General features: G+C 44.1%; 1 protein-coding gene across 1 annotated transcript in view; it reads left to right on the top strand.

Moving 5' to 3' along the window:
• ZNF366 (zinc finger protein 366) overlaps positions 1–17,216 on the top strand; it is a 49,428-nt gene that overhangs the window by 13,808 nt on the left and 18,404 nt on the right. Inside the window, exon 2 of the mRNA XM_030322761.1 lies at positions 14,532–15,877. Coding sequence (XP_030178621.1) covers positions 14,546–15,877 — 1,332 coding nt within the window. The 5' untranslated portion in view covers positions 14,532–14,545. The remainder of the gene's footprint in view (positions 1–14,531; positions 15,878–17,216) is intronic.

Here is a 17,216-nt window from a genome sequence, read left to right as displayed (position 1 = left end):
GGGAATACTAACTTACTAGACAGAAATACAGCCTAAATTCACATGTCCTCTTAAAGCCATAGACAAACGTGTTTTAAAAACCAGACACAGGAGTGCCTGTGTGGCTCAGTTGGTTAAGTGTCCGACTTCGCCTCAGGTCATGATCTCACAGTTTGTGAGTTTGAGCTCCGGGTAGGCTCTGTGCTGACAGCTCAGAGCCTGGAGCCTGCTTCGGATTCTGTGTCTCCCTCTCTCTGCCCCTCCCCCACTTGCACTCTATGTCTCTTTCTCTCAAAAATGAATAAACATTTAAAAAATTGAAAAAAAAATTCTTTAAAAAGTAGATACAGCAGTGCATAGTAAGAATCCCAACCAGGCAAGAGCTCTGTATTAAGTAATTTCATGGCAATCACTACCATGCAAGGCACAATGGCAGACAGAAGAGTACGGATCCAGGCCGAAGGGAGCTTATGGGTAAACAAAACCTAAGCATGAAAGACCCAGAGTGCAATAAGCAAAGAAAAAAACCTGTATTTAACTCAGGATTGAGTGGGGCGATACAATAGGATGTGAAAGAAGGGGAAAGTAACTGGGCATAAGAGTAGGGTGGAAAGGTTTCCAGGAAGAAGCTGAACTTAACTTCAGCCTGGAAGGATGGAATGGATCAATGGAAAGAATATTCCTGCATGGCTGACCAGTCTAAACAAAGACAGAGAGGTAGAAATCAGTTTGCTCCATGTACACAATAGTGAAAGCCTGGTCTCACTGGGGTTGAGACGATTTTAGTGAGAAGGGGAATTGCGTTGGATCTGTTCTAAAGGACCTGAGAGTGAGGGAGAAGAGTTTACATTGCTCTGTGCATCAGGTGGGGACTGTGTTTAGTTATAAGCCATAGAACTCTGAATACATTTTCTTAACCAAGTAAAGGGTTCATTTTATCTAATAACAAGATAGCCAGCAACAGAGTACGAGTTTCATACTGAAAATTTCCCTCTTCCCCTCTACTACACTCTGTGGAAAGCATTGTCATTAACCTGGTTGCTCCATGGTTGCATCATGACTATTCCACTTCCAGTCTCCTATCCATATTCCAGGCAGAAAAAAAGAAAAAAAGGAAAAGATAAAGCAAGTGGTTTCCACATTAGAAATGCAAAAGGGTTTCTCTGAAATCCCTAGCAGCTGGCTGCTTATATCTCACTAGTCAGAACTGTGGCACAAGGTAACCCCTAACTGAAGGGGTTAGTCTGAAAAGACTAGTGTTTTGGCTGGGCACATTGTCACCACAAGCAAAAACCTGTATTTCCTTTAGAGATCCTTTCTAAAGGAAGGAGGAGGAATGAATATTGAAATAGCAATTAGCAAATTCTACACACTATGTATAGCAGTATCTATATTCTACTGTTGTAAGGTTCCTGAACAGTGTTGTCTCAGAAAAAGTGATGACTTTTTAGAAGATGGATGTGACATTGGTATTCAAGAAATTTTTAAAGATGGAGAAAAAAGGTCTGAAAGATTGGATGGAAACTGTTGAAAGTAACCTAGGAGTAAAGTGGGCACTTGAACTACAGTCCTAGATCTAGGAATGGAAACAAAGAAGCTAAGAGTCATTTCTAAGGAATAGTGAACAAGATTTTCTAATAATCACCCCAAAATGCATGGTCCATGTGCAAGGTGTTGGCAGGGTGACTTCTTGGTTTCCTCCCTCCCTCCTTCACCTCCTCCCTTTCTTCCTTATTTTTTTACATAAAGTTAGCATTTAGGGTGTATGGGAGAAAACTTATTAAATGGAGAAATTAACAAAGAAAAATGCTAGAAGGAGATATATTGAGGCAATTACAAATCCTGGAGTATTATTACATTTTAAAGTAATAAGCACCCAAGGTATGCAAAAGAAATGAGTTATAATCAAAGTTATGGATTCTAATATGAATGTACTCCTTCCTGGGAATGTAAATAAGTATTGCTCTCCAGGACGACTCTCTAAATGACAACACATAACAGATTATTAGAACAGATTAGAATATAAACCACATTTGTGATTAAAAAGCAAGATGAACCAGATCTGAAAACAAATTGTTTCTTTTGATGACTAATCCTAAACAGTAACAAAGCGTTCTGCCTATTTGTTAGAAGGGAGGTAGAAGGGAAAGAGTACAAGGAAAGAATTCCATGACTTTTCTGTAGTTTCATCTACTTGTTTGTGCTAACAAACAGAACAAGATCATTTTACGACTAGAAAACTATTACAATTTGAAATTTTATCACTTATATATGTTAATAAGTCCCAGTAATTTCACAAAGCAGTGAAGACTCAGAAAAGTTTAGGAATTAGTCTGGACTACAAGGGGATGACAGTGTTGTGGGGAAGCAGGTCACTGGAGGCACAAACCAGGGGAGTTGAGAGGAAGAAGGCACTAATTCTCTCTGAGGGCTGGAGCATGCCTGTGCTTTGACATTTTATGATTCTGCAGTGGCATAAATAGGATTTGACTTTTACCCTGGGAGCTTTTACACAACTTAATTACACAGTAATTACCGGGGGAAGACCTGACATTGCCCCAAATCGAAGGGTCTCACCCTTAGCATCCCAAAGTTGCTTCTCAGCACTGGGGAAGGAGCCAAGGAAAAACTCAGGGATGGGTGGAATGGAGAAACTGGATTAGTCGTATTTGCAGTGTGTGACTCTGTAATTACTGTGAATCTTCACATCAGACTCATCTTTATCTGAACTTCCAACATTGAATGTAATTTATTTTTGTCTTATATACACCTGCTTTTCTTGGTGCAGCTAATTAAAGGTCAGCCCACTTTTCAAGTCACCAAAGTCTTCATCTGCTCTGCAGGATACATGATAGGGAAGGCTGGGGCACTGGTTGGGGAGAGGGAAGGTTTTCCTCACATCCACAGATACTCCTTCATCTGTTTCATGTTACTCTAATTGAAGTTTTAATGATAAAAAAGGAAATAGAGGAATATCTTCAAAGAAAATATTTTTTAAAGTTTTTATTTAAATTCTAGCTAATTGACATACACTGTAACATTAGTTTCAGAAGTAGAATTTAGTGATTCATCACTTACATCACAACACCCAATGCTCATCACAAGCGCCCTCCTTAATACCCATCACCCATTTGGCCCATCCCCCACCCACTTCTCCTCCAGCAACCCTCAAGTCTGTTCTTTCTAGTTAAGAGTCTCTTATGGTTTGCCTCCCTCTTTTTTCCCCTTCGTCTATATTCATCTGCTTCATTTCTTTAACTCCTAATATGAGTGAATTCATATGGTATTTGTCTTCATCCAACTGACTAATTTCGCTTAGGAAAATACACTTTAGCCCCAACCACATCATTGCAAATGGCAAGATTTCATTTTTTATGGCTAATATTCCAGTGTGTGTGTGTGTGTGTGTGTGTGTGTGTGTACACACACCATATCTTCTTTATCCATTCATCAATCATCAAACATTTGGGCTTTTTCCATAATTTGGCTATAGTTGATAATGCTGCTATAAACATCGGGGTTCATGTGCCGATGTTTTTTTCATTAGTATTTTTGTATCCTTTGGGTAAATATCGAGTAGTGCAATTGCTGGGTCGTAGGGTAGTTCTACTTTTAACTTTTTGAGGAACCTCTATACTGTTTTCCAGAGTGGCTGCACCAGTTTGCATTGCCACCAACAATATAAGAGGGTTTCCCTTGAAAGAAAATATTTTTTAAGATTGGAGCACCTGGGTGGCTCCATCAGTTGAGCATCCAACTTCGGCTCAGGGCATGATCTCGCGGTTTGTGAGTTCAAGTCCCATATCGGGCTCACTGCTGTCAGTGTGGAGCCCACTTTGGATCCTCTGTCCCCTACTCTCTCTCTGCCCCAGCCCCACTCATGGGCTCTCTCTCTCTCTCAAAAATAAACATTTAAAAAATAAATAAATAAGAATAAATTTTATTTATTTATTTTGACAGAGAGAGAGAGAGAGAGAGAGAGAGAGAGAGAGAGAGAGATGGAGATGGAGACAGAGTGAGCAGGGCAGGGGCAAGAGACAGCAGGAGAAAGAATCTCTGTACTGTCAGTGCAGAGCCCGATGCAGGTCTCAATCCCACAAACCTTGAGATCATGACCTGAGCCAGAATCAAGAGTTGGACACTTAACCAAATGAGCCGCCCAGGCATCCCTTGAAAGAAAATGTCATTCGGCTTCTTGTTCTCTCATCAGCTAATCAACCTGCCAGTTCAAGGATCCTCCATTGTAGCTCCTAGAATATTTTTCTCCACATATATCTGTCAGTTTCTTCTCCCAGATAGTGAGTACTTTTAAGTTAGCATTTGGTTTATTAGACATCATCCTCTGGCTTCCACACAGTGCAGGCACATAGGAAGCACCCGAAGCAGTTTGCTGAGTGACACCTTTGAGGAGGCTTCTCCAAGTCTGAGTCTTTGCAGTTGCTTTATTTGCCTGGGTCAAAAAGATGCATGCCCAAATATAAACCAGGATTAACTATTCCAGGGGCACCAGGGATCTTGGGTAGGAAACTGCAGAGTCCAAAGAAATGTTTCAAAATAATTCTTCAGCACTCAAAAAGAAGGGGATCCCAAGTCTAATTTTGTCTGAATGTCTGCTGTTTTAAAGTCAATATGTATTTTTATTTTATTAATGCAAGTATTTGAATAGCTAAGTCAGTCACAGTGTGCAAAAATATAGTTGAAGGGTATATAATTAAAAGTTTCCTCTCCACCCAGAGAACCTTACACCCACAGGGCACCGTCCTACAGATTATGACGGCAATGCTCCATCCTGAATTGGTAACTCGACTGCTGGATTCCCAAGCCTTCCTCTACCAGCTATACAGTCTTCCTCCTCAGAGGCAACAAGTATTACCAGATTCTTGTATTTCCTTCAAGAGACAGGCTATAGGTACAAGTACATGAGGTGATAAATGTATATACTGCATTTTCCAAGAATGCTTTTAGTGAGCAGAATCAACAGAAAAATCAACATGAAGCAGGGCAATGAGAAGACCTTGAACTAAAAAGTGTGAGGGGAAAACTGGTATCCAGGGTGAAAAGCGATCACTCATCAGAATATGGAAAGAGCAGGACTTTTTTCCACATAAAAATAAAAAGAAAAGGTGAAATCAAAGACCCCTCTGCCCATTAGGATAGGCATTTCCACGAGACTAATGGGCATTTGCCCAGAGAATCATGGGGGAACTTGCAATTGTGGAAAAACTGAGAGAAATTCTTATGCCCCTCCTTTCTAGGATATTGTTTGTTAGAATGTGGGCATGTTCTACTCTATGGTGACACATACCCTCTGTAGCATTTGATCAATGGGCATTTCCAGAGCCCTCCCAAATTCATTCATATTATTTCAGTGTCACCTTCCAGGTCAAAGGAATACGGTGCACATAGGCTAAGGATGGCATAACAGGATGAAGCAAGGGGGGGGCATGCTTTCTGAAAAGCAAAACTCTAGTCATTGCTACACCTTAGCTAAACCACCTTCCTCACCACAGTTGTTCTTGGCAGCTTATTGATGTGAAGTTGACCTGGGCTGGACTTAGGCCAGGGCAAGTCAACCAGTTATTCCTTCTTTCAGGTAACATCAAAATTCTGCTTGGAATCAGTGAAGAAGAGCAAGCTAGAGCATGGGACTTGTCTGATAAATTCCCACACAATCGCTGGATCCCAACAATAGATAAGGTACCAGGCAAGTTTCTGACTCTCTGACCAGATTGTGTTAGAAATATAAAATACCTACCTACACAGAAAACTGACTAGCAGCACAGGAACTAGTCAATGAGTAAAACATCAGACAAATGTGATAAATATCAGAGAAGTGAGGAATTTTCTTCCAGCTCTGCTAGAAAGGAAAGTTTCACCTGTAAGTCTCCATAAAGTTGCCAGTAGGTGAGGTTCTCTCTGCCTCCTGTAGAGCACTCAGTTAATCACTCTTAGAAGAAATGGTTCATTCACAAGAGTTACCTATGGACCCGAATGTCAATACCAATCTATTGACTGACAAAGGGTAGAAATAGATTTCCTTTTTCTTTTGATTTTTTTTTAACGTTTATTTATTTTTGAGACAGAGCATGAACAGGGAGGGTCAGAGAGAGAGGGAGACACAGAATCTGAAACAGGCTCCAGGCTCTGAGCAGTCAGCACAGAGCCCGACGTGGGGTTTGAACTCACGCACCACGAGATCATGACCTGAGCCGAAGTTGGCTGCTCAACCGACTGAGCCACCCAGGCGCCCCGAAATATATTTCCTAATGACCAGACTGATCTTGTCCACTGACGGTAGACTTTACATTTCAAAAATGTTGGAGAAATTACAGAAGATTCTTTACTGAATATGCAATCAGGGCCACAGATTAGACCTTGAAGGATAACTTAAAACACCATCTGTGCCCCTATAATATTCTTGCTGAATAGCATACAAAACAAAACAAAGTAAAAAAAACTGGTATATTGGCCATATTCTGAGTCTCCCCTTTGGAAAGAGCAGTAACTAAGATCATCAAATACTTACAACAAAGCTCCCCTCTTCATATACTATATGCATGTTATTAGATGCATTACAAAGATAAGACTTGATTAGAGGGTGGAGTCTGGTTTCCTTGACTATTGTTGAATATTTCTCAAATATCCTCCATTACTCTTTTTTATAATAATGCGCAGAGCAGCATTTTTTGGCATTTTTAAAAAATATTTTTAAGCTTATTTTTAAATTACATACAGTAAAATTCATTTGAGTTTTAGGAGTTTTGACAAATACATAGTTGTGTAACCAGCACCACAATCAAGGTACAAAACAGTTCTTCCCTCCCCTCTCCCAAAAATACTGCCTCAAGTTCTACTTTGAAGATAGGTTCCTTCTCCATCAATGGCTAATCTCATTTATTACATGTTAATTCTTACCACTTTTGATGCCAGATGGTCATATTTTCTGGCATTAGCTACCCATTCTAAGGCCTACCTAACCAAATATGCTGTCATTCCCCAGAGATAGACAAAATGAAGCTTTCTAACATTCATGTGTATATTTGCTTAGCTGAGAGTAGGTATATCAAGTGTACTCGACCTATGATCATAAAAGCAAAAAAAAAAATAAATAAATTGACATGTATTCTAAAGACATTTCCCCCAAAAGAAAGTAGGAGAAAATTTTTAACATTCCAGTTAGGGCCCTATCCACAAGAGATATATTAGCTCTGAGGGCTGGGAAAGAGAACTGCTAAGTCACATCTCCAATTCATTTCCTTCCTTTAAATGGGTCACGAGGGCAGAGATAACCCCAACACCCTAGCAGCTGTTCCAGGGCTCAAGTAATTATATTCATTCCTGCTTTCCAGAAATTTGACCTAGGCATTGAACACTTTCTTAACTGAAACCCACATCTATTTATTTATTTATTTGTCCCACATCTATTCAATCTATGCAAGTTAGTACCAGACTTTGTTGTCGTTATTTTATTTTATTTTATTTTTTTTTCAACGTTTTTATTTATTTTTGGGACAGAGAGAGACAGAGCATGAACGGGGGAGGGGCAGAGAGAGAGGGAGACACAGAATCGAAACAGGCTCCAGGCTCCGAGCCATCCGCCCAGAGCCTGACGCGGGGCTCAAACTCACGGACCGCGAGATCGTGACCTGGCTGAAGTCGGACGCTTAACCGACTGCGCCACCCAGGCGCCCCTGTTGTCGTTATTTTAATAGGGCCTCTTTAAAAAATACATGCGTGTGTGTGTGTGTGGGGGGGGTAATATATGCAAAACTAGCATGGACAATTTAAACATTGTAAAACTAAACTTGAGGGGTGCCTGGGGGCTCAGTTGGTTGGGCATCTGACTTCAACTCAGGTCATGATCTCAAGGCTCGTGGGTTCAAGCCCCATGTTGGGCTCTCTGCTGACAGCTCAGAGCCTGGAGCCTGCTTTGGATTCTGTGTCTCCCTCTCTCGCTGCCCCTTCCCCACTCATGCTCTGTCTCTCTCAAAAATAAACATTTAAAAAAAGAAAAAGAAAAACTAAACTTGACTTTAACTATGTAATGTCTTGGTGATATATTTAGGAACTTAAAAAAATAAATTAGGTGAGTCTGATTGACTATTTCACATGTAGACAGGTCTCATTACCAATGAATATTTTCTGACCCCCTAGAAGACTCAGCTCATGCTGTGGGTTGATGGATTACTTTTTATAACAAAATAGGAGGAACTCGGGTTTATAGATTAAATAAGGGCCACAAGGGCATCCAGAAGGGGCTACCTGGGGTCTGGCTACCAGGTATCTAACTACCTTTTTTGTCAATCCTACAATCCAGGGAGTGACATGGCTGACCATTCACTTCTTTAGAACATATTGCCCTATCTAGCATCTGCATACACAGATCCTTCTATTCCTGCCAATTACAGCAAAATAAGATTGACTCATTATTTGCCAAATATATGCAGATGAAGAAATTAGCAATATAACTACGTACATATTAAGACAATGGGGTTCACTCATTAGAATGTTTAATTTCAAGACTCAAAGTCTCCCTTCGTTACCAAAAATTCACAAAGAACCAGGTGAGCCAATAAAATCCCACAGTGGAGGAATGTTGTAACATTCCTCCCACATGGACAGAGAGAGGTTAGTTGTCAGTCCATGCATCTGCCATCCGCCTTCCTGTTACCTTCCCACAACTCCCTACCCCTTTGTTTCTCTTAGCACTGCTCTTTATTCTGAAATGTCCCCTCAACTCCCATCTCCTCCCTGCTTCCATCTTTGTTGAGAGCAGAGCTCCAGAGCAGACCACATAAGAAAGTGCCACTCTCTCAAATTAAAAGGGAAGCCAGTGTCTCTAGGAACAAAATGTAACATTTTCCAATGAAACGTGGAAATCTTCAAGGAATAAAGAACACAAGAGAATATTACTTCATGAATTTCAGGATGAACAAAAATCAGTGTTATGGAGTCAAGATAATAGATCTGACTCTGGCATGCTGACTCACCATGACTCTTCTAATAGCATTTACTGGAATGACCTTCAATTTGAATGAGAACCACAAAATACCAGTAATTTTATCTGGGGAATATTTATATTTTTGTGCAGTAGGTGAATTCCTGATTAAAGGGCATTATTAGAAGCATTTTTTTTTTCCTCCAAACTAAATGCAGTTTCATCTTAGGCTTTGCATTTCTAATTGGTCTTTATGGTTCAAAAGAAGATTTTATTTTTAACATCTTTTCATTGCCTATTTCCTCATAACTAACTCTTGTGGATGATACCTGTTAGAGAAGAAGTCTTGAGTCCCAGATGCCTCTAACACAGATCGACACAATATATTCCTCCCCAAGCTATGTGCTTCCTGACTTACAGCCTATTTGCTATGGTGATTGAGTATACAAGGAAGAAACTCAGGAACATTCTCTGACCATAGCAATTCATTATTCTAAGCCTGCACCCTTACCTCATAGTACACAAAGTGGACTGCTACTAACTTTTCAAACATCTCCTTTGGGTAGAAGAGTGCAGGGTGACTACCTAGTCTTGATCTGTGTTTCCCAGTCTTGATCCAAGGGTCTGTCTTTGTATCCACTATTTCCCGTTGGACTTTCAGGCATCTGTTTTCTGAGTGGTTTGCAGAACTTTGTGGCACTTTGAAGATGGCTCCCTAGTATTATTTTCCATATATTTCCCATCTTGGATATAGCCAGGGTTTATGGTTTACCGTGATTTGAGGGACAGTTCAGACAAAGGAGCCCTTGAAAACTCAGGGGGATAAACAACAGTGCACACAAGGTGTATATATCGAGTTCTTCCCACAATAGCTACCTGAGAGTTTATGAGTGTGCTCATGCTCTGATTAGGGATGTTTCAAAAAGTCACCTGCAGTCGAAATAAAGTGAGATAAAATGATACACTTAAAAGTTCCAGGTGGAGACTTTAAAAACAAGAACTTTTCATTCCTTCTCTCATCCCATAGCAGTTTACTGAGCCTCTGCTCTGCAAAAAATCCCACTTTGGAGGAATGTTATAACAAGAACCTCTCATATGGACACAGAGAGGTTAGCTGTCAGTCCATGATGGACACTGGAAATGCAGCAGTAAACAAAACAGACCCAGCCCATGCCCTCACACTCCAGCGGGAGTCTCAAGAGTCAGTTTGCCAGTAATGACTCAGCACCATCCTTGTATTGGAGACTTAGGGTTTGACAAACAGGTCCTCCTGTCCCTGGGAAGGTGACCTCTGATCTTATACTGGGGGCGATACTTCAGGGTCCCACAGACTGGCTGAAGTAGCTCAGGAGACCACTCAATCCCTTCTGTCCCCAGTCACCATCTGTTATCAATGTAAGCTCAGGGCTATCTCCCCAATAGAACAAAGATCCACAGAGAAGAGATGGGGGAATATTCTCAAACTAGAAGGTTGAACTCCACACTGAGGGAACACACACACTTCCTGGACTCACCCAATGGCCTTCTTTAGCCTGGTTCACGTTCACTGCTGTGACAAGACCAACTCAGTGCAAATGGGTCAAGTCTTGGTTTTGACCTGCAAAGCAGAGACCCAGATGTGGACAAGAGCTTCAGCTTGGAAAAGAGAGATGCTGTCAGTCAGTGTCTATCTACTGATCCCAGTAGCTGTCCTCCCCTCCTGTCCACTCTTTCTTAGCCTCACGAGCACCACACTGACTAGTGTTTAACACACTTTCACATACATGCTCTGTTTTAAGTCTCTAAAAACCCAGGGGAGGATATCCCAACCCCATGGATGAGGAAACCAAGCCCCAAAATTAACTTGCTCAGTTTCTCAAAACTGCTAACACCAAGAATTCAAACCCAGATACCCTCAGCCTCCAAAGCAAGGCTCCCGATTATCCCAGAGGTGGCTATTTTACAATTTCAGTTCTTCTTCTTTGAATATTGTCTTGCTCATCCCGGTGGGGAACTGTCTTATAACATGCAATTTTCTGGGAGAAGTCACAGGTTACTGGCCGGGGGAGGGCCCACAGCCCCCTACCCTCTGTCCTTGGCCAAGATTACTGCTGCTCTCAGATCTCTCTTGCCTCCTGCATGGGAATCCCTATGTGCCATGGATGTCTGTGGGCCTATTTTTAGAAATAGAAGGGAGCATGCGGGTGGCACACAGTGAGGTTTTCTAGGAGTTTGTTAATATTTTTGTAGAGTCCACTGAGAGTTTTAAGTTGATTGATTTCAAGACAGATTACCTCCCAAGGATGACATCCTTTCCCTGCTCTTCCGTTCAACCCTCCCCATCCCCAATGAGTTTGCTTTTTTGTGTTTTTCTTTTACACCCTAGGGCTTCTCCTTAGCACCCTGTGCTCAGAAGACAGGGATATTAACAACTAGCAGCAGCTACACCTGATTTATTTCTCAAGAATGCCGAGAGGAAGCAGATCTAGTTCTCCTTGACTTCTGTAGAGATTGGTAGCATCCCTTAGGACCTTTTTGCAGAGGGGACTGCTGTTTTAAAGATCTGGAAAATATGTCCATGGATGGATCTCAATGCCTTTTTAAAGCTCCTGAGTTAGTGATTTTATTCTAGAACAGGCACACTACCATTTTAGGGGTGGGGTGTGTATATACACAAGTCAGTAACAGGGGAAAATTTTTATCATATTAAAATAGGGAGGAAATTACAATGCACATATGTAAAGTCTCTGCATTTGGGGGACACAATTCTGCTGTTGATGTTAAAGGACACATCATCTCTGTTCAACGATGTTCTTTGCCTTAGAAGGTCGATGATGATCAAATAAAAATGCAAACACTGAAAATAAATATGCTTTTGAAATTAGTATTGCATTAGAAATGTCAATCCTAGGGGCGCCTGGTTGGCTCAGTCGGTCCAACTTCGGCTCAGGTCATGATCTCGCAGTTTGTGAGTTCAAGCCTCACATCAGGCTCTCTACTGACAGCTTGCTCAGAGCCTGGAGGCTGCTCTGGATTCTGTCTCCCTTTCCCTCTGCCCCTCCCCCACTCACCCTCTGTCTCTCTCTCAAAAATAAATAAACATTAAAAAAATTTTTTTAAATAAAAAAAGATATCAATTCTAATAAAGTGACTCAATTAGTATACTATGTCACAAGTGAAAACACAAATATTAAACAAAAGCAATAATAATTGTATATACCAAAGTACCTTTTGTTTCATAATTAGTGATAACATTCATTTCCAAGTAAGTACCTTCTAGTATAAGATATAACACACGGTTTAAAGATACCAGACATCATTAGTCATACATTTTCAAATACCTTCTTAACAATAAAATACACAAAAAATTCATTAAATTCTGGCCCATGTTCTGATATGTCTGTTCCCCCCCCCTTTTTTTTTTAACTAATTCTACAATCAAGCTCTATGAAGCTCTATGAAATAGGAATCATTAGCTCTTTAAACGATCAGAATAAAACAGAACCAGTGTGCACTCAGATGGGCTCTGCCAGTGTCTGTCACAATCATGTGTAGCCTGGCATTTGGGTCCAGTCCAAGGAGACTTTTTGCAAATAGAATCTTCTCTCCACAGAGGGTATACAACCAACCATAGACAAAATGACATCCAGAGAAAGGAGCTGCCATTTTTTCCTATTTCAATAGGACACATTAATCTGATCTGGAAGCCAGTTATTCTTATAGGAGCAACAAAGTCTCACACCAGGGCCCAACACACCCTTTATAACTGCATGTGAATTCAGGGATCAGAACCTGTTGAAATGCAAACGGAGATCTAGTAAACGTGGAACGCTATCCCAAGAGCCTCTGTCCTCTCCATCCTCGCTTAGGTACTGACGATAGCAGAGCAGCATTCCCGGACTTCTGACAGGTCCTCGAGTCAGCAGTAGAAGAACCTTGCATTTGGTTAACAATTTTAGGAGGAAGCAGAAGGATAGGACGCACAGGTCTGGGCTTTCCTTCTGCTAAACAAGCAAGCTCTTTCTCTTCACCCCAAGCCCCAAGTCCACAGAAAGAGGACAAACCAGGACTATCTTCCCATCACATAAACACAAAGCAAAGATTAATAGACATTATTTTCTTTTCAGTTTTCTGACGATTTAACATAACAGTTTTAAGTAATGCCCAAATATTCATATAATAAAGGCACAAGGGTTTTCCTCCCAGTTAGATCGTCTGTGTATGGAATTGGTAACCCAGTATTAAAAAAAAAAAAAAAAGGCCCATTTTTGCTTTAATGTGCTGCAGTTTTCAAACCTCAAGACATATGTGTGATTTGGGGAATACTCAGGTGCTTGCAGAAACCGCATTTGCCTCATCAAAGACTGGAGAAAATCACTAGCAGCTGTTGGCCTTCTCACCCCTGAGACCCTCACCCTAACTGCTCAGCATGCAGCCATTCCCAAGGGCCAAGGCCCTCAGTTAATCCAGGACCCTATCCCAGCCCTGTCTCCGTTGGTCCCAGACCAGACTGCATACCTGGCCAGGGCAACTGGCTCTGTGAAAGCCTCTGTTGAGCAAAGGGAATCAATCCCATTCAAGCTCAGAGGATTTGGGTAGAAAGGGCCCTCAATGGAAACATCAAGTCAGCCACTTGGTTGTTTTTACCACTACCCACACGAGGAGTATAGAAAAGTGACAAGGAGACGTGGGAAAGGAAGCCTCGTCCTTGGTTTAGACTTCAGCCCACAACCTCTCCCACACATACCTGATAGAGTCACCAGGATGCAGTAACTGGCTCAGCAAGGCAAGGTCAGGTGCCTCAGGAGTCCTCGAAGGCCAAGCTTTACTTAGACACATGTGTGTCTAAGTTTTAGAGATTCACAGTCTTGGAATTTTTCACCTGAGGTGGCTTCAGGTGGAAGATTAAAGTGTGTACATTACCAAGATGACTTTGTAACACTGGGTTGTATGCTTTTCTTAATCACACTGATCTCATCCACTTGATGTACCCCAGCAGCACACCTTGCTTGGAGTGGGTGACTCGGAAAATCTGAGATCCAAATCGAGCAGGAAAGTCTCTTCACCTGTGTGGGCTTGCATACTCCCCCCGCCGCCGCCTCCTCCAGCAGCAAAGGCCCCGAAGACAGAGAGGAGAGCAGGGGAAATTGGTTCCCTAAGAACAGAAAACAATCCAAAAGACACATTTAAGTCACCACTGGCAGATGCACTCTTTCTCAGGTTAAAAAACCCAAAGAACACATCCCAGTTCTGACTTCTGTACTGAGGGGTGATGGGCATGAACGTGCCCTTCATCTGTCTGGGCCTAGGTACCCTCATCTTAAGTGGGCACAGTGGCTGGCTGAGTTCTCAGGTTCCTTCCCACGCCTCCCAACCCCCAGATGATATTCTGTGGCTGTGGATTTACACTGGAGCTCTAGGGTCCCACTCTGGGAGGCCACAGCTTTCCGCATTAGTAATGGGTTCCTAAGGGGGAAAAAACAGTGATACTTCGAACGGCCCTAGGATAAGGGAGGGTCAGTATTAAACAAACATCACTCATCATAAATTAGTACTGATCATCTAGCCAAAACCCTTAAGGAAAAAGGGGGCTCTTTTTTTTTTTTTTAAAGAGTAAGTTTCTTTTTCTTTAAAGGAAAATTGCCAAGGATGCAGAAGGAAATGAAGATGATCAAAGATGAGGATGTGCATTTCAATCTGGGTGTGAAGAGAGCCCCCTCCTTTCCCCACTGCTTGCAGCCAGTGGTTTCCCGAGGGAAGGCTCCCCAAAGACACCCCTTCCCAGAAGCTCTCCGGGGGCCTTTTTCCCAATTTCGATATGAACCTCCTCCAGGACACCTAGATGGATTCCCGGGGGTCTTTGAAGGAGGAGGGTCTCGAAAACGGAAGAGCATGCCCACCAAGATGCCCTACAGCCACCCTGCGGAAGAGGCCCCTCTCGCCCTCCACTCTGAGGAGAGCAAAAACCACGGCCCTCCGAACCTCTCCCTGCTCTTCCCGCAGCCCCCGCGCCCCAAGTATGACTCGCAAATGATCGACCTGTGCAACGTGGGCTTCCAGTTCTACCGCACCCTGGAACACTTGGGGGGCAAGCCGGTCAAGCAGGAGCCCGTGAAGCCCAGCGCCGTGTGGCCCCAGCCGACGCCCCCTCCGTTCCTGCCCGCGCCCTACCCCTACTACCCCAAGGTCCCCCCGGGCCTCATGTTCCCCTTCTTCATGCCCTCGGCCTCCCCCTTCCCCTTCAGCCGGCACACCTTCCTGCCCAAGCAGCCCCCGGAAGCGCTGCTGCCGCGCAAGGCCGAGCCTCAGGAGAGCGAGGAGGCCAAGCAGAAGGTGGAGCGGGTGGACGTGAACGTGCGCATCGACGACAGTTACTACGTGGACGTGGGCGGGGCGCAGAAGCGCTGGCAGTGCCCCACCTGCGAGAAGTCCTACACCTCCAAGTACAACCTGGTGACCCACATCCTAGGCCACAGCGGGATCAAGCCGCACGCGTGCACCCGCTGCGGGAAGCTCTTCAAGCAGCTCAGCCACCTGCACACCCACATGCTCACCCACCAGGGCACGCGGCCCCACAAGTGCCAGGTGTGCCACAAGGCCTTCACGCAGACCAGCCACCTGAAGCGCCACATGATGCAGCACAGCGAGGTGAAGCCGCACAACTGCCGCGTGTGCGGCCGGGGCTTTGCCTACCCCAGCGAGCTCAAGGCCCACGAGGCCAAGCACGCCAGCGGGCGCGAGAACATCTGTGTGGAGTGCGGCCTCGACTTCCCCACCTTGGCCCAGCTCAAGAGGCACCTCACCACTCACCGGGGCCCCATCCAGTACAGCTGCTCCGAGTGCGACAAGACCTTCCAGTACCCGAGCCAGCTGCAGAACCACATGATGAAGCACAAGGACATCCGGCCCTACATCTGCTCCGAGTGCGGCATGGAGTTCGTGCAGCCCCACCACCTCAAGCAGCACTCCCTCACCCACAAGGTACCGCCGGAACCCAGGCCGCGGGCGGGCGCCCGGGGAGCAGGCGCAGAGCCCTGGGGGGGCGGGGCCCGCAGACCTTCGCTGCCCCGCACCTGGGCGGGGAGGAGCTGTGTAACCCTGGGCGAGGGGCTTCCTCCCTGAGTCCTGGCCTCCTTCCTCTCCTTGAAATGGGGGACGCTGGGGGGCCAGCAACCAAGTCCTTTGCCATCCAGCCTTCTAGAGTCTAAGATGGGCCTGGGAATAAATAATGTGGGCAGTTTGGAAAGGAGGGTGAGGAATGCGGAAGGAAACAGCTGGTCCTTGTGCTGTTGCTTCTTAGCCTCCTGCCACCCCTAAAATCCTGTTTCTGGAAACTTCATCCAGGGCCCTAGTATGCGTGTGCCATCAGGTATTATTTACCCAAACCATTTCTGTGCCTGGGGTAGGCTAATCAGAGCCACCTTCTAGAGAATTCTCTTGGTCCTTTGCTGCAGAAGTAGTGCCTACATTTTGGGGTGTTTTCACTCTCAGCTGTGAGAAGTGCTTCACATATGCACGTGGCTCTGGATCCAGCAAGGCCTCTGCTTCCCCTGGTAGAGCCCCTGCCTAGGTGGGTGTAGGGCCCTGTGGTTTTTTTTTTCTGGGGGGAATGAAAGAGCATCCTGCTCTGTCTGCTTTGTTTTTATCTTTCCTGGGCTCAGGTCTTTAAGGAGATATACAGGCACAAATGTCTAAATTCAGCCTGGTTTGCAACCAGAGCCCTGGAGTCATTCAGGATGAAGTAAGGCGAAGCCACAGTAGTGTCCCTGATAACTTACCCAGCTAAACTGATTGGGTCTGCTTTGAGCTTCCAAGAGGAGAGGTTTGCCCCACTGGCTACCCTCACGCTTTTGACCGCAAGTGGTTTTCTTGGCGGGAGAGACTTCTAGCAAGCCAGAGTTTCTAAAAACACTCTTTAATTCAGAAAGGTCACTGGAGGACTTTGCTCAGCTGAGATAACATCTCTACCCGGCCATAGTGTGTTTCATTTGATAGGTTAGGACAAAACATGGGGCATTTTTTTGGCTCTGTAGTGGAGATGAAATGTGTGGCTGCCTTGTGGGCAGTGCACAAACAACTCCTGCCCCACAAAAGGCACCTGTAGATACCATCCAGAGAGGAGGCCCCTGCCAAGTGCAGGAATCCTCAGCAAAGAACCTGTACTGAGATTCACCCACAAAGGGGACCATTGCTGATTTCAGGGGCTCCTACATGTGTGGAAAAGGAATCAAAGATGCATTTCAGAACATATAAAAATTCCGTAAGATAGAAAATGAAGTCAAAATGGGCAAAGCAGCCTCGTATCTGAAACATCTCACTG

This window comes from Lynx canadensis, chromosome A1 (assembly GCF_007474595.2).
Source record: "Lynx canadensis isolate LIC74 chromosome A1, mLynCan4.pri.v2, whole genome shotgun sequence".
Taxonomy (NCBI): domain Eukaryota; kingdom Metazoa; phylum Chordata; class Mammalia; order Carnivora; family Felidae; genus Lynx; species Lynx canadensis.
This window is presented reverse-complemented; position numbering and strand designations above follow the sequence as displayed.